The 25549-nt window shown below is 40.3% G+C and overlaps 1 protein-coding gene across 13 annotated transcripts in view; it reads right to left on the bottom strand.

Moving 5' to 3' along the window:
• LOC102684295 (neural cell adhesion molecule 1) overlaps positions 1-25549 on the bottom strand; it is a 353088-nt gene that overhangs the window by 223378 nt on the left and 104161 nt on the right. For 4 of the 13 annotated variants that reach the window (XM_015337753.2, XM_069182972.1, XM_069182974.1 and 1 more), the window contains exon 1: positions 21237-21544. The exons of 1 other annotated variant lie outside the window; for it this stretch is intronic. In XM_015337753.2, coding sequence (XP_015193239.2) covers positions 21237-21288 — 52 coding nt within the window. In that variant the 5' untranslated portion in view covers positions 21289-21544. Of the gene's footprint in view, positions 1-21236; positions 21545-25549 lie in introns of those variants that run through there. 8 more of the 13 variants (XM_069182977.1, XM_069182979.1, XM_069182976.1 and 5 more) reach the window with 7 other exon arrangements.

Genomic DNA, 25549 nt, shown 5'->3' with positions numbered 1-25549 from the left:
ATGGAGAGACTGGAGGGCTCTCATCAACCCGTAAACATCTTTTTTTTCTGTGTGGTCTACACGCTGGGAACAGAATTTTTACGTCTATAAGAAGAAATAAAAAGGCCATTTTGGAAAAATATCAAAAGAAAGCTTACTTAAACAGTAGTCTTTATATAACATCCTCAGCACTGATTATTCCTCGAGCTGATGAACCATGGCATCACAGCAGTAAACTGGAAGATACTGAACTATTAGCTACTATCAGACTGGCACTGGAAATGGCACTGGAAAAATGAATTATGCAAACTGCTACCCAGAAAATCTACGCCCATTTCAGGGCTTTACAACTTCTAGAAAAATTACTAACAATGTGCTATTGTTTCAGTTCCCTGAAGTTCATCATGCGTGCACATGAGCGATCATGTCAGACGAGCTCAGCCTCACTCAAGTCAAATGGGTGATTCATTTTGCTTTTCAACCTCAGCACACAATTTCTTCTATTTTGTGCTATTTTAAGATCTCGAGAGCAAACTGACATACTGTACAGCTGGGACAGCAATGTGATGTCCAGACACACAGATCAATAGGTGGCATTGGAAGGCTTCAAGGATAAGAACTGTATCCTACTGCAGCCCAGGCACTTGTCCTGATTTCAATCCCAAGCACATTGGATTGTCATTCCCCTTCTGTGTGACAAGATTTCTGCCCTCCAGGGAAACTAAAATTATATCAGAATAACCTAAATACAACAAGGGATGGATAAGGCTCTCACATCTGAGAGTCACTTTGCCTCCTTAACATTTACAGATTTATTATAAGATTTAAAGATAAATTTGAACCGACTTAATACATCTCAGTTCACGTCTCCCACGTTCTCCAACGACTAAGTTACTGTTTATGTCTGCAAAATACTGTTAAGATTTCTGTTAAAACAATCTGAAACGTTCCAGCTGCTCAGAGAGATTACATCTATTGTCTACCACTAATGATGCAATAAACTGTTATTCCTAAGAAATTGGTATATAATTCCCTTGAGCTATGTGCAGTTAGTTGAGTTGTCTCCAGTTTTTCCTAAAGAAAATTACAAAATGGTGTGGTATGCTTAGGTAATTTTAATAATTTACATGGTTCAAGACTCTCCCTAATTCTGTTTTATCACAGCTGCCCAGAAGACAGTCTAATAATTTTCCAAGTGCATAAATACCAATAATATTTTATTTGAAGGGTAATTAATGTTTTTGTTTAGTGAGAAACATAGCCGTGGGGTAAACTTAATACGTTAGACAGCAAAGTGACTTTGTACCAAAAGCAGAAACTGCAAGGCGTATTTGTGGCATCACTCTATAGATAACAGATACCTTGAACAGTAAAAACAAACAAGCAGATCGAACAGAGCCCAGAAGCACAATACATGGCTGATGAAATTGTAATGGCATTCATAATCCGTCATGGCAACTAATCGTGCTGCTGAAATTTCCCTTGTTCTTTCCAAATTACACTGGACAGTCATTAACTGCACTGCACAGCAGCGTCTGAACAAGGGTTCACACAAACTCTAAAAACAATGTTTAATCAGAAAAAACCTCTCCACTCTGAACACTTTTATTTGCCACACGTTGGTACTGTCCCTTGATACGTCATCATTTTCAGGACTCCAAACCTCTACCCAGATGGTTTCCCGAAAATGAAAATGGATGTCCAAAATTTCAACCTCTTTTGCAGTCACTGAAAATGGCAGAATGGGTTTCCCAGTATACCCTAATAATGCCATGCCTGGGCTTGCAGCTGCACTGTTCTACACTCTAGAGAGAAGCAGAGGCTGCTCATCCCTTAGAGCAGTCAGTGCAAGTACTGTGTAAAAAAGTACAGGTATGCTTGGTTCTGGCTGTTTTACAAGCTTAAAATTTTAGGACGTCCACAGCAGCCTTGTCAGTTCAGGTTAATTACTGTTTTCCAAAGTTCATTTTGTATCATAAAAACTCCTTTTTCATTCCCACCCCCTCTGCAGATATCACAGACCAGAGCTCTGGATGGTGACGTCTTTAGGAGTATCTGTGATTTAACTGCAATTTCACCTTTGCAAAGATACAAACTCCTTCCCTGCTTACAAGACTCCCTGCTAGACAGGAATACATTTTTTCCCCCATGTGAGTTTGTTAGCTGAGTATAGATATATTTTCCAACAATCAAAGGTCATATCTTGTACATCAAAAAACACCAAGGTAAGTGAGCGATGGACTCTAAGGCAACCAGTTTGGGGAGCTCTAAAGAGAATAATGAAGTCAGTTTGTTTGTGTGTGTGTGCGCACGCTGTGTTTTCTTCACTGGCACTGCATCACCTCGAGAATCTTCCAGCCCTGAATACGCCAGCTAGGCTCAGCGTCATAGGGGAGGCCATGCAGAAGGCAGCCGCCCGTGGGAATCATTTTCTAGGCTCGCTGTCGGCTGCAGATCCTGAGACGCACAGAGCCCGCGCTCCCACAGGGTGTCCTCGGGACTGGATGGCGCCAGGGCCATCTGCCACCATGCTATCATTACCCTCACCTGCGGGAAAAGCCCCAGTGACTGCAGTCTACACACCACCTCCCTGCCGCAGTCAAAGTCGCACAGCAACGGCGGGCACGGCTTCCCAGCTCAGCCCTGCGCTGCTTTGCTTCATGCCCAGTTTACACTACCGCCTCTCGTTTCCACTCCAGCTGCACACCCCCAGCTGGCCACGTCTCCTCTCTTACCCTTAATCTTTAAGGGCTGTGTCTGCTCGCCCCCTTCTTTTTGTTTCTTTGTTCATATATACATTTTAATTTGCACTACCCTCTTAATTCCCCAGTGCCTCCTGTGCACCAGCACTGCATTCCTACTCTCCGTGGATTAACTGGCGCCATATTTCTTTCAGGTAGGGGGTTTAGAAACAAACAGTGAGCCATAACCCCATGGCATTTTCCTTGTTTTCTTTTCTTCTCTGAAGACTTGAGTTAGAGTATTTCTGCAATAATTTCCAAGCACTGCAGTTCAGTGAACTGGTCGGCCGGTGTTTATTTTCTTCCAGTGCGACATTCGCTTAGTTTAGTCTTGACTTCCACCTTTCAGCACTAAGTGAAACACATACTGCGGTTACCTAGCCACATTCTCATGTTTCTGTGACTTATAATGAGGTTTTTGGAAACTGGAGGCTAATTTGCAAGATATCATTTGATTTCCCATAACTTGACATGCTACTAGATTGCTATTTAAAAGGTCACAAACCTTTTTAATGACCAGCATTGTAATATGAAGGGCAGCCCAAGTGCTGTAAACTGTAGCAGCTTTATATATTTATATAACCCTACTGCTTCTTTTTACTGGAGAAATGTAGAATCACCAATTACTTTTGCTATATCCACCATTTTGGAATAGATGATTGGGAGTTTTCGTATCCTGGCTTGCAGCTATGAATCCTGCAACCGCATACAGGAGATTGAGGAAGTGTAGGAAGACTGTTCCGACCTGCTGGCCTTTGGGCAACTCGTCTTTTAACATATTACAGGCAACACAGCTCCATACCAGAGGCTCAGCACAGATCAGAGATACCACATGCCTTCAATGCCACAGGGGTTCCATAGAGGCCAAGAGAGGCCTGGCTGACTACCCACCCTGCTTGTGGACCTCCATCACAATCAGCTAGTGACATGACCCAGACTCGAACCCGTGATCATAGAGGGCTTTTAATGGTTGAACTACTCAGAAAGCCCCGTAGTCCCTGTTTAGCAAACAACAGTATGCCTGAGAAACGAAACTGGAGCATCCTGTGAAAGCAAACCCCTCAAGAGTCCTGACAGCGAGGGTGGAACACCACCAGATCAATAGCCAGTGTCAATAAACCTTGCACTGCATCTCTCCACTAGGACAGGCGGCGGACTTCATTGAGCTTTTCGAAGATGATACCATGGGTCCTTCTCAGCACCCCAGAATGCAGACACATGGTGCTTGTGCCTGAGCCAGGGCAGGCCAGGGACTCCTTCCGCACTCTGGTGGGGGTGGGGAACAGGCACCAGCCAGCACGTGATTTGCCTGGGTTGACACATTGATTAATGACACAATTTTCCAATTGCTTAGGCTGCGGTGAGTCGTACTGAACAGGAACACATGTTCACATGTGCATGGAAAAGCATTTCTCTGTGATTGTCTTTGTTCTTATTTTTTACAATTGCTACACCAATAGCTAGTGACAAAAACATGGAGTACCATGTGCTTAAATTTCACAATAGCAATGTTTTATTTTTAAATGAATAAAGTGTCACTGTGCATGCTACTTTCCTGTAGCATGCGATAGGGGTTGTAATACTTAATGATTAATGGATGAATATTCCTCCCTATACTATTGTCTTCCAAAAAACTAAGTTCAAAAACTTAAAAATAGTCAGGTATTATTAATCCTATGGAATCTAGAATTGACAACTTCCAGTTACAGAACAGTCTGATACGGGTGTTTATAAGCAGTTGCATTAGGATTTACAGGTTTCACTCAACGCTTTTGTGTTCAGTAAACTCCAAGTGAACAGCACTGCTGATGCTCCGCTGTCAGGAAGCTGCAAATCCATCGTAAATTGTAAACAAATTCCTGGAAGAAAAGCTACATCCATTGACCTGTTTCCAAAATGTGGAATTTTTGCCTAAGCACTCAACATGCATCCCACAACAAAACCATGTTCAGTTAGAAACTGCGACCCTTTGCTTTTGAATTCTGCTAATGAGCAATGAGACAGTAATAAATCATGTACAAAAGCCCTCCAGAGTTTTATCATGCAGAATCCTCCAGACGCCCCCATGAAGCCAAACTTTTCTCAGTGGAATTTCATCGCCTTGACACGCCTCACAACCCTAATTGCAGTATTTTTCTTTCCATGTCATTTACTGTTCTTTGTAGCATGAATTGCTGCGCATAATGCAATAAACAGTGGCTGTGTCTGTCTTGCAGAGGGGTGCAGGTGTAATAAACGATGTGCCACTCGCTTTCGACTTAGAAATATGCAAGCAGCCAGCCTAATGTTTTCTCCTTTTTGGGTTTGCATTTTGTCTATTTTTTCACACCGATACATCAGTTCGTTCCAGTGTTCACCCTTAATATCCATCAGTCTTCGCCGCTAGGACATATTTCTCAGGAAGACAAAACACACCCTGCAGTCACAGAGCTGCAGTGTAAACAGATTTCAGCATTACGTTGCATGTTATGCTTCATTTTCTTTGTATCCTTATTGATAGCACTGATGCTCATTAAGACCAGCAGACAATAGCAGTGAGTTTCTAATGAGGAAGCTCAAATGTAGAATTGGAACAAAGCCCTCCACGTTTGCACACTTTCTGTCAATGCCTTCCAAAGCTTCAGTCTCTTCCCTAAGATCTCGAGAGGAGAAGAAACTGCTGCTCTGTGCTTTCATCTCTCCCCCCCCCACACACCCACACGTGTGTGTTTCTATAAGGTCCTTATAAGGACATCTGTGACTTTCACTGAGTCTCATTCTGTGTTTATTTACCGTTCTTTATTCACGTTTAATTTTTTTAAAAGACAGAACACGGTTTATCCTGGCACACACACGAAAGTGAAGTTTTTTTTTTAATTGTGTTTTAAATCTTCTTCTAGTCTACTGTCACAATGATTAATGATGTCTGTATGTATTCCACATTGTCCAGAAGAGAACTATCTCTAAAACAGGGCAATTCCATTCCCGTTTCTATGGCGTGCAGAATATCCCTGTAGACTGTGTAGTTTTCTAGGCTAATTTTTCACAATGTGTATTACAGCAGCACGCTGCATTATTCTCCTACATCTAATAATAATTTGCTTTACTGATAAACACCCATTTAGTTTACTGGTTATTCAAATCTTAATTCATTGAATAACATGTATTTTTAGTGGGGAACAAAGACTTAAAACATATATGTAAAACATATTATACGTAAAACATATTTAAAAATGTTTCTGCAAAGCTCTCAAATTCTACAATCCCTTATATTGATTTGCTTTGAAACACTCCTTTTAAAGACAAAGATACTCCGAGGACATTTTCTACAGTGAACAAATTTAAAGACGTTCAAGTTAAAAGCCCTTTTACGGATTTTTTCTTATAATCCAAGGACTCGTTTGTTTTTCAAAGAAAGAACAAAGCACCAATTTAATTTTTGGTTCGTAATTTTTGTCCACAGCACAAGCTAACTCTATTTAACATTGCTCTTTAGTAAAGTGTTCCTTCTGTTTGCTTAATCCCACTTGCCCATGATCTTGACAGAGAAGGTGGAGTTTTGTGCCTGTCTTCAATGTTTGCATTTAGTACTTAAGGTAAAAGACACTTCAAAGGGAACCACACAGGTTTCTCTGTTTTTAGTTTAGCCGATAACTGAAGAGCAATTATCTCATACAGTGAAATAGTGCAAGAAAATTGTCTACCATCTGCTACCATAACAATAAAAACAGAACAGAAAATGACAAATGTAAGCTACCAATAACATACTTAGGGATTTCCTGTCCCCATTCACAGGCTTTGTTTCAAACATTTATCAGTGCTCACTGATTACCTTAAATGGGCCAAAATCAAACAGGTCAGATTACCGAAAAATTAAAAAATACAACTTTTTACAATAGACAGTGCTTTAACTGAATCAATGTAACATTAAATGTAAAGTTATTAAATTATTATACAGTGCATATAATATAATACTACTTAAATACTTTTGGTTGAAAATTATACTTTTACAGTTTCCTCCATAGTCCAAAAACAAACTGGCTTCTAGGAGAAATGGTCCTGGTGTGTTTGTGTCTGTGTGTGTCCTGTGATGGACTGGCGTCCCATCCAGGATGTATCCTGGCTTTCACCCATAGCTTACCTGGATAGTCTCTGACTTCCGGGTGACCCTGTATTAGATAAAGCAGTTGGAAAATTGAAGATGCTTTAGAAAATAAAATACAATCCTGTTGCTTTAGTGTACATTTATGGCCAGTGTACAAAAAAGCATTACATAATGAACAGAGAAAGGTAAGCTACTTTCCAGGAATTAACACCACACTACGTGGAGATATTATCTAATTAAAGCACATTTCTAATGTACTTTGAGAGGACTGTAAAAAAGATACCAGTGGTATACCTCTAGGCCTAAGGAAAAGGATTTCAAAACTAATCCTAAGCATTAAAAGAAAAATAAAGCCTTTGCATTCACGTTTATTATATCCCGAAGCAACTTCTAACACGAGAAGCACAACTGCTGTCAGAAATCAATATTAAAACTCCTCAGGTGCATGATTTGTCTTTTAAACATCCAGTTTGGATTAATGTGGCCTGTCAAAGTGTCTGAGTGCAACGGAACACAGATACATGCTTCTCCTTTTAAGAATGACATCCCTATGTCCTGAGAGCTCTTAATGTATGGTCTTTTCCTTTATCACCACATTCACTGCTGAGGCTAACAACCACAGCAAGTTCAATGCCAAGGGAACAGAGCTCACACTATTTTCTAAATTTGACCAAATTGAAAGTGAAATCCGGAATCATCCTTTTAATGTAGGCTTCTTCTTTTTGTCAAAGAATTTGAGTGGGCTCAATACTGAGTTATCGAGAGTACTTTATTCTTTACTTAAGAGTACCACATCACACACAGCTTTCATCTTTTTTTCTTGCACTAGAAAATTACAATACTGTGACCCCCCTTGACCCTGAAGTTATCTGCATTTGATTGCACAACCAGCTCTCCGTAACGCAGACACTATATCAATCATCTGGAGCTGAGCATTCCTTTTGATACACAAATGTAAACAGCTGTCTTATATAAAGGTCTTTGTTGAATCTCCTCATTGATGCCATGTGTCAGAGTGAAGGCAGTGGAGTTAAAGCCAGGCCAAACGAAATTCATAATTTCTATAACTGCATTTAACAAAACGAAGCGTCCTTCATCTTTTTCAGAGTGACAGGAAGTCACCGCTAAAAAATCAAAAAGTCAACAGCTGGCTCAACCTCCAAATACCACCAACCAAGAAGTCGATTCCCAAATACAAAAACGGGGAAGATCTAAGAATACAATGGATTAGGAAATACTGCCATGGCAGTATTCGGTTACTGGACACAGACTTGACAAAAAAAAAGAAATATACAGGCAAAAAGCCATCAGATGAAAAGCACGCACTACATCCACCCTATGGTTTTGCCTCATGCCATTCGTAATGTTTGTACCCTTCAGCAGAGTAGTATTACAGGCTATTTTTGTTTCTAATCTGCTTACATTGTTAAGGGCCTTGGAAATGAGCACAGCAGCACTGCTCATCGCTCTGTAATTCGTCTGGCCCTCATTCTGAGTATCTCCATCCTCACATCTGCACCCCCAGACCGAAGGATTAGACAAGCGTCTCCTGCTTTGCCTCGGTTTGACAGGCATTTTGATTTTTTTGTTTGTGAAATGAGAGCCAGGGCACCAAAGATCACCCCAAATGGTCTTTTAATCCACAAGGATCTGTTTTAAACCAGATTCCAAGGCCTGGCAATAAAATGGGCTATAGGTTTACTCTAAAAAAAAACATACTTGTTCTCAAAGAGCTCTGTTATCTGCAACTGTATATTCCCATCTGGTTTGCTATTCCAAATTGTAGAGCAGAGACAACAGCTGAACTATTTTTTGTTTCTATTTTTTTTTGGGGGGGAGGCAGAGACGTGCCGTAAATAACTTCCATGAATACAATATTCAATCAACTTTTAGTTGTAAACTGATATGCACCCAAAACACATATCCCAGCACACTTAATTGATATTCTGAAATAGCGGCAAAAGTCAGGGACATGGAGGAGATCCCATTTCATAGGACAGCAAGATATATACTGACAGCTAAAGAGATGTCATTGATACAGGGCCCCACTCATTACGAGGGGCGTAACAGGGATTCACATCACAATTTCCCATGCATATAGGAGTGCTCAGAACAGCTGGGTTAGCACAGGACTACAATTCTGAATTTCAACATACAGGGGTAGCCCTGTATTTCATTGATGGCTGTGTTACACTAAACTGTTTATGGTATTAAAACATACTGAAATGTTGCTCATGCATTCCTCACCAAACCCATTTTCTTTAAATCAGAAGCAAATGCGCACAAGGAATGCTGAATGGGGGTGGAAAGGTGCCACCTGGGTGGCAAGTCTAACACAATCAACAGCTGGAGAATCGGCAAACATTTATAGCAGCAACAACAATGTATTACTCACAAGCTTTAGCGCAAAGAGCGCTCCTTTGACAGTTCATCAACTAAGGATATACTTAGCTTATCAATATAAATAAGAACAACTATTTTTTAATGTACCCTTTTCATTAAAAGTGCTTGATTTGAGTGTTATCTTGTGAATGTGGGCTTTGGAAACGGAGCTATGATTTGGTTTTATAGTAGAAGAGCAATTTGGACCTCGCATCCTCAATCTTAAAACTGCTGAACATTCCATTAATCATAAACATACCTTTTGGAACAACAAAAGCAAGGCAAGAAAACACTTCCCCAAGAATTCAGATGAGAATAACACTGAAATTGATGTTTCCTTTCACGTGTAAACAGATGTCAGTTGTAAGGGACTGCCTTTGTTGGTTCTCATTGATGTTCTCTGCGGCACCACATGTCAGAGCTAATGCAGAGAGTCGAGTTAAAGCCAGGAGAAATGAGCCGGAGTTCAGAATTGCTATAATGGTGTTTTAGAGATTCAGATAGAAGGAAAGCGTCAAAGTCATTTCTCAGGAGCATTACAGCACATGAAAACCTCTCTGATAATACTTTTATCATATGAAAGAGGGGGAAAAAAATCTGCTTGGAAAAGGAGGCTTCAAACGGTTTTACCGTCAAGCCTGAATTCAGTTTGGCTGCTTTAATCAGCTAAAAATGTTTAAAAAGAATGTATGCAAGTAAGCCAAATCTCCACTGTTTTGACAGTTTTGAAACGCTTACGCATTTTCACCTTATATCTTGTCTAGGACTTCATATAATGGTTTGCTCAACAAACTGACATTTTCCATTCTATCACAAGCGAAGACCACAGCTTCTTCTCGTATTTTATTTTTTTTATACCCTATAGCCCCAAGAAAACTGTTGTCTGGAATGTTAACAGGGGCACACAAGAGTGAAGATATTTGCAGTCTCTGAAAATACACAACACACAGGAAATCAGATAATGTGTTTGATTTGGAAATGTCACCCAGCTATGCTGCCTATGCACATTAAATAAAAGACGTGTCATTTATTTGTGCCTGAGAAATGAAAAACTTCGTCAGCTAAGAAGAAAAAAATAATAATTTTAATTCTAACACACGTGACTCCTGCTTAAATTGAGATGGGCAGTGAATGTGGAACTAGTGTTACATTCAGATGACTGTGCAAAATCTATAGCCACAACATATACCACACAAATCAAATACAGATTCACTGTTCGTGAATATGGAACTTAAAGAAGTACTACAGGCTGTGGAGATACCCATACTGCAAATAGGAAATAAAACATAGAGAATCCCAAAATGCTTTAACACCAAAATGTAATGAAAACAACATGAGGATTTGTGAGATTTTTACAGATAATTATATGGGCATAAACATGAGAATGCCCTTTTCATACTTCTATTTGCAATTAGTTTTGGTCATTTGTTTAGGGAGGGCATAACACAAATATCTACCTAAGATTTAAGAATATAAGAATAGACAGAGGCGTTTCTCTTCAAAGCTATGAAAATGCCATTCAGAATTATTGATATGTTTCATTGACACTGTTCAAGTGTCTATCATTTTTTCTTTTTCAAATAAAAGAAAACCCAAAGACAAATGATTACAGAGCAAGATTATCTGTGGTCTTGGCTTAATGGAACAGATCTCAAAAAATTTCTTCAAAAATAATAATCTGGTCACCTGTTCTTAGCCCCAAACCTGAAACTGAAGGCCTTGGAGTTACACACCAAAACACAACTAACATACTCATGCTGTCTTTGCCTGTCAAATTTCATTGCTCCGAGACTAATATTGCTCACTCCTTCCTGCACAACAGCAGCCATCAGACTTTATAATCTCACCGAAGATCAGAGCCAAAAGCCTGTACAGGAAAGCACTTTCACAACGTTCAAAACATATATATACTGTAGTAGCTCGATATGCCAGAGATAGGGTAAATCATAATGATAAAAATGTCCAGATAAGAAACTGATACCTAAGCAGTTCACAGCTCATAAATCTTCCTTCTTCCATGCACTTGTAATCGCGCAGATGACACAGCAGGCTTCCAAATGAGTCCCTATTAATTTTAACTGCAAAATCACAGCATAGCTTTGGCCTTCTTAATTATGCAAATCACATGTCAAGATTGTCATAATTCCACTTATTTTGTGAAAGGCTGCTAGAATATTGAAGTTTTATGTCCTGTGAGGCTATGAGATACATGCGATTCATAATTTTGTAGTCAGGAATACACAATCCTCACACACTTATCCTGTCAGCCACTAAAATATTCATGTGTCTTTTTTTAAAAAAAAAAGAATGAAAAAACATCCGAAAATCTGCAGCTACAAATACACACTTTAAACTGATGTGTGCTATATAGCTGGAAGTGTGGGTCTCTTGAGCTAAATTCATAGGAGAAAACCTGACCCACATTTTTTATATATAGAAACATCTGATGAGAGAACAGATAACTTTCACTCAGCTGACTAGATTCTATTGCTTCCACGACTACTGCTGTTAGTATCCCATTTACAGAAACTGCACTTAAACTTTAAAGGCATTTTAAACTCTTCCAACAGAGCACTCTTAAACCCTGAAACCATGTGTTCAGAAACGGCCCTATCATATATTGAAATGTTCAGAAATGAGTTTCTGAAATTAGACCGTCGGTATTTAAACAGAGCTATCGGTTTTCAACTCCCGAACTTAATCGAAAACATACACATTATATAGAGACCCTTTAGATGCATCATCCTGTACTGTTCACTCCTGTGTTTTGCATGATGAAGCCAAAAAACAATGGGTTGGAAGCTATTACAGAGGCATGCATAACATCTTGAGCTCCTCCCCCACAAAGCATCCTTCTCCCTCCCTTTGTCTGCTTCTCAGTTGCTCCCCTTCTACAGATTAAGGCTGAAGCCAGCAGGGTATATTCAAAGTGCTCCTCTTTCATTGTTTTAAATGCTTAACCCCAATAAATCAAGCACTCTCTGAGGCCCAGGCCACAATGCAATTAATGTGTTGTGATAAAATTAGGAGGCGGTTTTACCCCAGACTCTCTCAGAGAGGAGGTTATTTAATTCTACTTTTTAATACCAAATTTTCAGCATGTATTTAATAACGTTCACTAATTTTATAGATTAGAAATATTGATCTTATTTGGGTACTGCGGCCTCAAAGCATCTCAGCTGTTTTTACGTATTTTTCGCTGCTTTTCTATATGTCTGTTTTTCGAATAGCAGTTTTGCTTTTTGCTTCAGTCACAGCCTTTTTTCTTTCTTCATCCCAGTTCCGGTGTACGCTGTTCCATTTCCAAAGACAAAAAAAACCCATCCATATGCATGAAACGCACAGCCATCCAAGCCCGATTGTGTGTGAAGAAGAGCATAAATGATCGACAAGCCACTTCCACTGTGGCTGGTAGTGTATTCTGTACTGCCAGAAAATTTCAGGAACAGCACTTAACCAATGCTGCACAAGATGTAAAATCACCTTCTAACCCAGCTGCACTGAAGAGTGGATACCCTTGGAGCTGGGAATAAAATTTAAGAACTCCTCTCCAATTGTTAACTCGTTAAATTGTACTGCATGGCAGTTCAATGTAAGTGCCCCATTATGGTACTCCACTGGAATTTTACTGTTGTTCCTGCGGCTGCTATTACCTTAACATTTTGTTGCACAAGCTGCTGCAGAGGAAAAGAAGGTAGGGCTGGCTTGTACTGTCGGCAAGACCCCACCTAATTATCATCCCTTCTCTGTTTCTGCATTATACAACACTGCCAAACTGTCTGCCCCTGCTGCCACCTCAATCTAATATTTCCCCACGTCATGAATGCCAGTTTGAACAGAAAATCTCATTTAGCAATTGACAGATTAGCCCTAGATACTTTCGCTGTTTTTTAGCATAGCCTGCAGCCCCTCAAACAATGAGCAGCTTTGCTCACAAATCACCAAACAATAGAGCAGGTTTTGCAGTCTGAATACGCATACCAGCATTCTGTACAATATACTCATTATTTCAACAAGAAGCAGATTCTCAAAATTAAGCCATGCTGTGTGCTGGGCTTTGTGCAATAATGTAATGTGAATGGAATAAGGTTCCAGATAGACAATTTAATCACATTTTTTTTTGTATTCGACAAACTCCGTACCTAAGACCATGCACTTCACTCTGTAATAAGTATCAAAAGGCCGAAGCCGATATTGAATTAATAACCTCTTGATATCAACTGCAGGTATCAAACAGGGATATTAATCTAAACCTTAAATGCACTGAATTGTAACTGTGGTAACTGCATGTAATTCCTAATAAATCTGACTTCAATTTATCATTCTCTGAAAAGAAATACCGCAGTCTCCTTTAATAAGAAGCTTTGCTAATTGCAATTTTGCTTTTAAGTGTTGAAGATATTGGCAGGGGTTTCTACCCCTGAATGAATAACTTGATGCACTGTAATCATTTAAGCATATATTGCACATTAACAAAAGCTTCTCGCTCCGTCATATCCTTTAGGGTTTAAATTAATATACGCTACTTTGCATTTCCAGGCAGATGAAAGTTAAATGCACTCTTGGTATGGGTGCACATCCTAGTAGAATAGAAGCTGAGTTTTCAGTAATGGAGAATGCTGAAAATAACTGTCCTAGAATGACACCAATGTTCCACTTACACTTGAAAGTGTCAGCTGGCCCCCAAAAGCAATATGTGATCCTGTGCTGCAAAAGACCTCAAACACAGTTAACAATACAAATCAAACTCCCAGAAGTCTTTTGGCTGTTCTATAACAAAGTGCAGGCATTATAAGATATAGGTTATCATTCTAAATCGAGAAAATGTGTCTTAAGGTTGGTAATGAATGCAGGAAGACTGTTCCAACACCAAATTCGGGAAGGTAGAAAGCTTTTTTTTCAGGTGAGGTAAAAGAAAAATCTTTCCTGCGCCATCTGCAAGACCCCCCCAGAAAACAAGGGGAAAGAACAGTTACAGTGTAAGTCTCACAAACATCTTAACAACCTTGAAAATGTTTTAATCGCACAATTGCGTCAACTAGACATTTCTGCTAAGCCAAACACACTTCATTGGTGAGCAGCAAAAATGATCTCCTTGCTTATTCACTTCTTAGGATTTAAACTGCACAGATGACATACCTCGCATACAGTAGGTGAACAAAGAGAAAGGGACTTCATTACAATTAACAGGCTTTCTTTATTCGTGCATTGCACATCGTCCAGAAGAGAAGGGCCAGCTTCTTAGAAATCATAACTTTACCCTGCCCATGCACAGTTCATTAAAACAAGACAGGACGTGGCCCAACAGCTCTGCCAGGTTTACATTAAGTTAGTCACCACTGCCCGCAGTGGAAAATAAGCTGTGTAATAAATGCTAATGCTGTAATTTATGAAAGGATGCTATTAGCTCGGCCTTCCTCAACAGATCAGTCCTTCCCTTGGCAGCAGTCAAGCACAACTATTATCTTTACTGTTTAACCAACTGTTAATCAGCTCAATTCCACTGTTCACAAGCTAGTTTACTTTGAGAGCCCCACTCAAAGGATGCGCTAACAGGCCAGGTTGGCTGATTATTATACCTTGAGTAGCAGGCATGAAATTAGAACTCAAGAGCTGATGCCAGAGCATGTCTCCAACATCACTGTAAATGTGGTTCAAATCAAGGTAGAAACTGTGTTCCCTGACAACCTCATGAGCCTTTCACCCATGATGTATTTTTTGGAGCCTTCAAAAAAACATCCCATCTTCGATTTAGAAGAAGAACTGATATATACATAACCACTTATTTCTAAGTACCACCCATCTGTGTTGAAAAGTAATTTAAAAAAATCAACTGAGGATTTTAGAGCACTAAAAGTACAAAGGTATTTTAATTTGTAGCATCTACCATAATTAGAAGCCCATCAGTCCTGTGCTTATCATGGTTTCCTTAGCAAACATTATGCAGCACCACCCCTTGGATGTGATGCCACTAAGTTTTACAGTTGGGTGGACTGGAGCAATGAAGAGGTAGTACCTTTTTCCCCAGTGTATGCCGGCAGTGACCACAGAAGGGGACACAAATGACTTGGCCGTTGCAAGACCCTAACCACTATTCCAAGAAGCTCATACAATTTTAAAACACCCGTGATTAAAAACCATTCAAATGCAACCGCCTGCAGTCGTTCCACAAACCAGTGGTTTTAAGTGTTTATACAAAAAGAAATTTGCATTTTGGACCAAATGGTTTCATCACCGTCGCCTCTCCCCAGAAGAGGGACTGTTTTCACGATTTCTGCTCATGCAGAGCTAATTAGCGCAGGAGAGCATTACACCAAGGGATGAGATAACCTCCATTGCTGGGGATTACATCAGAGAGTGATGAGTCACACCCCAGCCGAGAGACAGCACAAAAGCCAGCCAGCCTCAAGCTCCTCCCCCTGCCCAACGGCTCCTCACTGAGGGGGGGGAAGAGAGAGAGAGAGCCCCCCCACATGTCATGGAACTACTCCACCAAAGACGACCATTCTAGGTCACCAGCATTCAGCAGCCTTCCACTTGAATGGACGAAAACCCCTTTCAGAGGTGAGGGGAAGGGCTGCCTTTTCAGCAGCACAATCCCAATTCCCTCCTTTTTTCTCAGGGGCTCCCTGGGACTCCTTCAGAGTTGACACAAAGTAGATCAGGCCGGTTTCTATTCACAAAGTGATTAATATGCAAAGACAGCCCGTCTTTATTTAACAGCGACATACAAAATAAAATTAAAAAAGGCCAGACCACCCCCTGGCCTCTTCAAACCCATTTTTTTATATTATGACTATAAGTATATACGCAGGGGAAAAAAAGGCATGCTGTTGTTTTCAAACGGAAAAGAAATATCGCAAATATACTGCTTTGAAAATGGAGCCCACACAGGAAACAGTGAAGTGCCACCTTTATTCAGGATCATCACAACTGTGACGTGGAACACTTGGAACTGTTACTTTCTCTTCAGCACAAAGGCACCGTAAGTAAAAAAAAATGACAGAACCACCCAAAAGAACATGTGCAGCTGAAAAATATCACTGAGGAGAAATCAATTTGGCTCACTTAGGCAAACTTGCACCTTTCTCCGAAGAAAAGCGTGGTAAGACATTTCAGGGACTGAGATGAACATTTCACAACATTTAATCAAGAGCGGGTCTGGTTGCAGGAACCCAGAAGACAACTGATGTGTAGCTGATGGCATAACGAAAGACATTATTTTACTCTACTTTTCAAATGTTTAAATTATACTGAATTAACTAATAACTGGGAAATTAAAACTGTATACTTTCATTTTTCTTTGGGAGGGGGACTGCAGTTAAACTGAGGAACAAAGTAATCAACACAATTTGCCAAGATGTTTATTACTTCCAAAGAATACTGTTTTTCCTATTAGGGATTCAGATAGGGTCTCAGCTTTCCCTTTGTTCATCTGAAACATTGTGTAAGTACTGCAAAGTAAGCATATCATTAAATATGCAAAGATTCTACAAACAGAATACTGTATACATTTTTTTTTCAGCATCTGGTTCAAAGGGACCCTTTAGCCCATATTCCATGAAAAACAGCCCGCTAAGAGCTAGTGAAATCAGTTGTTAGAAATTCTCCATGAACCAGGAAACACAGCATTTTATTCTACAGTACTGAATTCAATCCCACCTATTCTTGTATCCCTTTAACAGTGTAATGCACAAAGAATTTGAAAAACAAAATCATATGCTAACAGCTGACATCCCTAGTACGAATGGCAATAAAGAAGCAGGGCTGTATTCCACTGGGCAAACTTTTCACCTTATCAGCAAGGTGAACAGCAGCAGAGGTGTCATTGTGCACAGAGTAAACAATATTTCAAACTTTGAGAAAGCCCATTAATTCAAACCTACACATGCCTGTGAAGCAAAAAGAAAATTAAATGCAGATGTAGCACATACTGAATTTAGAAAAATGAGCACTAAATATTCAATAGCTGTATCATTATACAATAAAACAGCATTCTTTTGCTGTTTCCAAGCCTTTTTTCCTTGCTTTTGTGGTCTCCACCTTGGTCTCAAATTTCAGGGTTCCTCTTAAATCCTTGTCTTGACCTTTCAAAAATTTAAATCACAGATGTTATCCATCTTAAGCCTGCATGTTTATTTCCACTGTTGACTCCTTGTGAATGTAGCCACCCCCTGTGAACCAACAAAACTGCACTTAGCACACAGAAGGATCTGTTTGCAAAGCACTGCCAAAGCCTTCTGTAGCTCTTCAAAAGTAGAAATCTCTAAAATGTCTCAAACAGAAAAGTGAAAAAAAGTGTCCTTGGAAACTATTTTAATGAAGGAAACCATATTCATTTCATTGTATACCATGCTCATCATCTGACTGTGGAAATTACATACAGTAAGTAACATGACACAGTCGGTCCATGTTCTCACAACCAGCTTGTGCATTTTAATTAGTGTTCAGAATTAGTTCAAAATGTCAACTTGACACATTTGAGTGATGGTTCTAACACAGTTCCCAATCATGCTTTCTAAAAACTAAGTATATGAGCACTGCAGCAACTACAACAATAAGTGCTGCAGACAAGGTCTACAAGCTGTACTTAAACTGTATGATTGTCTCAGAATCTAAAAAATACACAGAAACCTGCATATTTTCCAGGTCGCTGTATATTAGGCTAAAGTTTGAGTGCCTTTCTCACAGGGGGGAAAAGAGCTAAGAGCCGTGCTATTGTGTCCTTAACAGCATGATACTCAGCCAACTGGCCAACTAGAGCCCATCCATCCCAAGGCAGGAGTAGACTAATGGCAGCTACAACAGTAAAACGTCAACACTGGGCGCAAACTCCCGTTAATCCCCACATTTCCTGCTGAATCAATAACATTATATGGCCTGAACTGCGCCTAACCTGGCAATAAATAGCTACATCACTTAATGAATTTTGTGCAACACCGTAGCCTGTTTGAGTGCCTGCTTGCGAGCAGGCTTTTAAATAACAGGTTTCGCCGTTCAACAACACAAAGAGCTGTTAGTGTTAGTGCACTCCCAACACCTGTTTACGCAGTGCACATGGTGAAGCTCGTGTCTCAATCCCTTATGCACAGAGCCCGCAGTGTTGACGGCGGCAGCCGCATCCCAGCCGACACCGTGTACTTGCTCGCACATTCGGAAAAGAGAAGACGCCGCCACACGTCTGGATAAAACTCGCCTCTTCGGTTTAATCATTTCCCTCTGCTTTTTTCCAGGTTTTGCCCGGGGCCCGTTAAGGCTGTGCGCAGATTGAGAGCAGCAGGTGTAGTGTGTCCCTACCCCCAGTCCCCGCCCTGCAAACTTTCAAGCGCAGCATTATCAATCAATCAACCCTTCAGCACCGACCCCACCAAAGCCTGCGCCCAGATAAAAAATACATCTTTTCCAATTTATCCCCCAAAAAAGTGCATCTCCCCCCCAAAGTAAGGAAAAGCGGACATCTTCCATCAGACATTACAGCGTTTCCCTATTTTTTTCCGGGAGGTGGGGGGTAGCCAAGCTAATTTCACACCAGCCGAGTCCTTATCTCGCTAGTATTTTTTTTTAACAAAACTACCAGCTAGTTAACAAAATCAGGTTTGAATAAATATTATCCTCTTGCTATTACTGTTTCAAGTGACTGTATTGGTGCAGAATGGGATAGGATCTGAGGGAATCTGTTAATTTCAACAAGTACTGTACTTCCATCTTTTAATTTCCAAAGGGGCGAAATGCAGTATTTTTTACGCGTGGAAACTCTGCTTGTGCGCTGCCTCAGGAACCCCACCTAGAGCGCAGCGCGCCTACCTGTCTCACAATGAAGCCCTGACCCTATTGTTTCTCCCTTTTTCGTTCTCGCAGATGGGTTTATCGTTTCACACTGCGCAATCCGGACCCGTCTTCGGCATAGCTAATGGATTGCATAGTTGATGGGTTTTTTTTATATATCATTATTTACCGCATTCCCTCCTTTTACAACTCCCGGCTCCTTCTAGGCACCAACTCTCTCACAGCCCACCGACCCAGAGCCACCCGCCCCCTCTCTGTCCGAAAAACTGACTGGTTTTCATGCAACTGCAATTCTATCCAACTGAAGACAGACGCAACACGGCCCCTTTCCTCCACCCACCCCCGTCTACTACCATAGTAGCACTGCACCGTAGTACAGTACTTCAATAGGTCCTGCCCCGCAGACAGCGCAATCTGTATAATCCACCATTTAAACGCGCGTAGTAGGTCTGGCTCCCCTCTCCCCTCGCCGGATGAGGTCGGTTACTAACTGCACTGACATTAGCACAAAGCAACACGCTCCCAACGCATTTTTTAGCCTCGCTTTTATCCTCTTAAACCGCAAATTACTGAGCCTGGTTTAACGTGGAAATTCCTAATCCGAGAATGCTTTGCGCGCAACGAATCCTACTGCAAAACCATGTCTTCAGGGGCCACCCCACCCCCCCCCCTACAAAATCATCTCTTCGCCAACATGAAGTTAACAGAGCGCAATAAAAATATGCAGACCACCCTTCGCATATTCTGCAGCCATTTAATTTGTTTTTAGTTTTTTTGGGGGGGAATGGCTGCAAGAGATAACGAATTATGCCTTGGAATAATAAAAAAATAACGGGATTATTCCCGCCCAAGGTCCCTGCATTCCGATTGGATAGCTCAGCATTTCAACCGACTCTAGAAAAGCATAGATGCGCACGACTGCCATGAGCTACACAGCACAGATGCAGCCCTTTGAACCGATATTTTATGGCCGTTTTCTCTGCGTGAGAAATTCCCCTGATTTACGCCTACTAACTGTGTTAAAACATTATTTGTAGAGTTGGGGAGTTGCTCCGCTGGGTTACACACGCACACGCCTCCAGGAATACTTCGCCATCCTCATCGCACAATGCAATTCAGCTCCCCAGATGCTATTTCTATGAATTACGTCTGGGTTATTTACCTTTTTATAACGCGCACGGTACCATGGCACAGTACCCCCGATTTGACGTGGCAACGCAAGCCCCCCTTCCCATTCTACAATAGATAAATATAACAATTTCTTAAAATCAATGTCCCGTTACACGGGGGATCCCCTCCTGGATTGCTACGGGAGTGATGAATGCTACTGGATAGATGCGAGAGACGCCACTGGACGCTAACCGCGCAATGTACAGTAATTCCGCAGCTGAAAACACGGCGTCTCCTTTTCAAAAACTGCGCTTCACAGAAACGCTCGCAAATATAAAGAAAGATAGCTGCTTTAAAAAGGGGGCTGGAAGAAAAAAATAAATGTCTGTTGCAACTTATTTGCTCTGATATACCGAAATCGAGCGTTGCACAGAAAAGGAGACCGAGATTGAATAAAGACGAATTTGATCTGTCCGGAGATCAGCTCAGATACAACATGCTCTACTGCTTAATTTTAAACCACCCTCCTGCGATACCAGTGCATTGCGAACTTAAACTTCAGGATGTTTTCTTGCCCTAATCTTTTGCGCCTTAAGGATAAATGCGTAAACCTAATTCAACCATGTATTTCTTTTTCGGACTATATATACTGCACGCCATGCATGCTCATAATTTTATTTCAATTAATCTCCCACACATGAGCCAAATCCTTATTAACAGTGCAAAAGCTCGCTGCCAAGACCTGGCTCCCACCTAGCCAAACCGGACAGAGACGCAACATTTGTTGTACAAATATACTTCAATGTTACCAAACATGCAAAACAAAACAAAACAAACAAAAATAACTCCAACATTAAAACGGCAAAGTCGGTTTTTGAGGGCACGCATCAGGAATTAACTGAGCTCAGTTCATCACTAGAGCACGCATTCAATGAAATTATAAGAGAATAACGTTTCGGTGAGCCCTGGAAAATTCAGTCAGGACAGCTCCCGTCTGACAATAAATCTGGCTCCTGAACACAGTGCAACTTGGGTCTATGAGATGAAGGGACGCCAAGTGCAACTAGCAGGATATCTCACAAACCACAGTGAAAACTAATTGCAAGCGGGTACTTTTTTTAAAGAAAAAAAAACACTTAAAAAGCAAACCTTACCTGCACTGCCAAAGAAAAGCAATGCCCAGATGAGATCCCTGGTTTGAAGCATTGCAATCGCTAGATAAGTGATGTTTCTTGCTTTATAAAGGTATGTTCCTGTAAGAAGATGCTGAGGGTTTTTGGTAGGTGACTTTTTTTCCTATATTTCAATTTTTTGAATATATATATTTTTGCACACTGCTCCTTGGCTGTTTTCTGGGTACGCTCGCACGCTGCGAAGAGAATGAGTGACAAGAAGCAGCCTCAGCACACACAACATGAATTAATCCGCCTGGGCAAAATCACTCGCTCTCACTCGAGGGGGGTACTGGGTATACCTCCACATGCTCGACAAATAGTGCGCTGAGCCTTCTGCGGCTAAGTACATAGCTCGTTGCTGCTGCACCTCAGAAACAGCAGATGGTGCATTTGGCAAACCCTGGCATGGATCGTTACCAGAATTTGGAGTAGGATTCAATGGAGTGAAGCCCTGGAACAAAATTCGTGATATAAATAAACGTCGTGCATTGCAGCTCTGCTTTTTCTTAAACGACCAAAGCCTTTCAGGGTTATGCACTCCTTAGAAGCAATCTGTTTTACAGTGAGAAATCAAACAGGCCTGGATTGTGTTTTTCGGAATTTTATGCGAAAAAAATATGGAACAAGCTGCCCATCCACTCTGTTGTAGCCGATACGCTGTGTTCTTACTGGATGAGACTCTTAGTTCAATTAGCTAATGACAAAACAGAAGGATTAGACTGACCATCTGACCTGCTCTCCTTTGCAATATTCATAGGTTTTTTTTAACTTATCCTTTCAGAATTATCCTTTTAGAAGCAATTAAGTATATAACAGGTTGTCCACTTGTTTCCTACTTTAAATCCAAATCCGTAATTAAGAGCGCAATGTATTCAAAACATTTGGGTGCTTAAGCATAAGTATTTTGTTTATAAGGCCTCTAAATTCTTATAAAAGTCATCTTTTTTTTTGTTTGTTGTTGCTTTTGTTGACACACTTTAGAACAATGATTCTCAGCCTGAGATCAGTTTTCAGGAAGGTCCTTCCTGGGCCATTTAACCAGTGTTAACAAATATTTACTTAGTTCTGATGGGTAAATTCAACTTTGCAAGGACGAGTTCCTCATAATATCACAGTTATGCGAGAGGAAACCTGTCTGCTCCTAACAAAAGGCTTCCTTTTTTACACAGAGTGAAAATTAGATGACAAAAAAAAAGTGGAATTGCAATGGAAACTTTATAATACATCAGTGACTGCCACACACTGATGAATTAATTCTAGATACCCCTAAAGCATTATCTACCCATCTCAAAGAACATTCTCATTTTAATTATTTTTTACACTTTTATTGTGATGTATTCATTAACAAAAAACATGTGTTTAAATAAGAAATAATGTTCACCAGTATTTGCAATCATAACAACTGAAGCACACTATTCCCACAACAAATTACAGTAAACATATACTAGTATAAAGCATGTTTAAAAATAACAGAGATTTTGAGTTAACAAAAAACGTAATACAGGGAGAACAACTAGAAAGGGTTATTGGATTTGAAAAAGTGCCTATAGACCTGTAAGCAGTCTTCAATCTTCCTAACTTTGTGAAGGTCAACACTCTTGCTACAGTATAGCAAAGAGCTCAGCTTGGAACATGAAAAATAACACTTTTCATCTAAAACATCCCAAACTGCACTGAGGATCCCAGTAATACAGGGAGAACAACTAGAAAGAGATTTTAAGATCTAAAGCTGACCAGTCTTCAGCTTTAGATCTTAAAATCTCTTAAAAATACAGACAACAATCACTCTTTCATTTTCCTTATTTTCTCCTCTTCTAGAATTTTCTAACAATAATTTCCCCATTATATGGATAACATTTTTGCCATAAAAATTGCTTCTCGTACTGCAAACTGTTTTACAGTTCCCAAGCCAGTAGCACTGTTAGAAAATACATCAGCAGTCAGGATAGTTTCTAATGGACGATATTTGAGAGAATAAAGATGCAAGATACTCACAATATGACACCGACTCAACTAACACTGATTGGCTTAAGACGGATTTTTAATATTTGAGCAAAAAAAGTCGATCCAGCAGCAGCCATCTGTGTTTGCCAGAAACTAAATGGACTCAGGCCTCAAGTGAAGAAGTAGTAAAGATTTCCGCCCAAGCGCAGGCTGAGCTTTATGATCTTGGGCTCAAGTCACTAGCCGACTATGACTGGCAAAGCCCCCAGAACACAGCACCCAGCCAACTAGGGTTATGTCGGCCAGGGCACTCCCGACTCCTAGTGACCCCTGTGACTGTCTGGACTCTTGCAGGTTTGCAGCACTGTGGTGTCAAAACACATTTACCTCCAATGTGGGCAGATTTCTAGCTACATTGTCTACCAAATTGAACATTACAAATGCTTGTGACTGGACCAGTTACCATCAATTATGAGTGGTTCAGCATTTTTTGGTAGTTATTTGATCAGCAAAATGCCTTTCTGTAGGGTAACTTACAAAATACTCAAAATGACATAAAGATACATAAAAAAGAAATGTTTCTACATTGGACAAAATAAGTAAAAAATGAAAAGTGACAAATAACAGTGAAGCAGGCACACGGTACAAACGTAATGCTTGTGCAGTATTGTATCAACCTATAAAACAAGTACAAGTAAGGAATCACTTATTACAGTAAAGAATAAATGCCTTTGATGGTAATGCAGTATAAGTGGATGGTAAAAAAATATTGTATAACATAACGAGACAGAGAGAGAACAAAATGCGTCGCCTGAGATTAAACGTTACTGATTGTTCATATACATCTATTTTGCAATCCAATTGGATATGCAACCTGGTGACCTAAACAAGTTTAAGCAGATTTGACCTTATTTGTATGCCACAGAATTGTATAAGGTAGTGAAATTTAGTTTTAATCTAAAAACATTTTTCGGTACATATGTTAAAAAAGCAATAATGAAATGTAGTCAATTGTAGTGTCATTGAGTTTGAAGTCTTCTAGTGACAATTTGAATTAGAGGTAGGTGTATAAACATCTGTAGTACTCATAAGTTTGGTAACTTCGCATTGCCATGATATGCATTACAGTAAATATCCTACATTTGCATTAGACAAGGTAAAAAAAACAGACAGTAGTGACATTTTCTTGATTTAAAGAATGGTAATACAGTTGGTTGTCTATTGTTCTGTTGTTTTTCAAACCAACCAAATTAAGAAAAATTATAATATTTCAGTCAAACAAATGAGAGGACAGAAAAGTGGCCTTTGGCCTTTTAAAACCTAATTTGAGCAGTAAGTTAATTAAATTAGTCAGGATTTTTTAGATTAATTAAAATGGCTTGCTCTTCTGTGCTTCAAACATAAAATGTTAACTTAAATGAATGACCATAATCCCAGCAGAAATTACTTTCATTTTAATTATTACAATTTTAAATGGACATCTGATGTGCGGGCCTTATTTTCAGTAATTAAAAACTTGAGTCCTTTGTGTTCAATTTCCTTATTTTAAATTTGACGTGGTCTACACTGAATCTGTGTTGTCCATTATGTTATGCATACATTTGTTTTGGATCGTGTCTTTATTTTGCAGAACTACAATGCCAATGCATGCTTTGTGACTTTGCCGTAAGGAATGAGAACTACTGCACTACTTTGGCTCCTCATATTTAAAAGTTCCCCAGTGACTTCCTGGCTTTGCCACTGGTGTTTGAGTCGGAAAACAGAAAGTGAGTCAGGGGAGTTTGCAGTGACCTGCGTACAGGAGGAGAGTGGGCCCATGGTTGTGCTTGAGTTAGTGGCTCCTTAGCTATGCAGAAGCTCGTACACAGGAGGAAAGCTTTCTTCCCAGAAGGAGATGGCAGTGCTAGCATGGGAAATGGTGAAAACTAGTGACACTAGCTATCCAGCTACAGTATCTACAGACCACGTCTGGTCTTCAGGAGCGCCATGGGAGCAAACCCTGTAGTAGGCCTTCCTAGAAGCAGGGAGAAAGAGTAGAGCTGAAGAGAGCTGTCATGCCAGCTTCTGGCTTTGTCTTCAGTGGTGGTCACACCCCTAGCTGCTATGTTGGAACTCCGCTATTGGAGTAAGGCAATCACTCCTAAAGAAAATGGTGTTGGTCTGCCCACTATTACGGTGATGTGATATGCAGACAGGGAGTCAAAATTTGGCCTACACTAAAAAATAACTTGGAGATTAATAACTTGGAAATCCAGGCCATACCAGCAAGCTGGCTTTGTCGTTCTCCAGGGGTTGTCTGTGTGACATTGGCACTTGGCAGAATGAAAAAATCCAGCTTTATGAGTGAA

This window comes from Lepisosteus oculatus, chromosome 23, assembly GCF_040954835.1.
Source record: "Lepisosteus oculatus isolate fLepOcu1 chromosome 23, fLepOcu1.hap2, whole genome shotgun sequence".
NCBI classification, from domain to species: domain Eukaryota; kingdom Metazoa; phylum Chordata; class Actinopteri; order Semionotiformes; family Lepisosteidae; genus Lepisosteus; species Lepisosteus oculatus.
The sequence above is the reverse complement of the archived record's forward strand: the minus strand, read 5'-3'. Positions and strand labels throughout refer to the sequence as shown.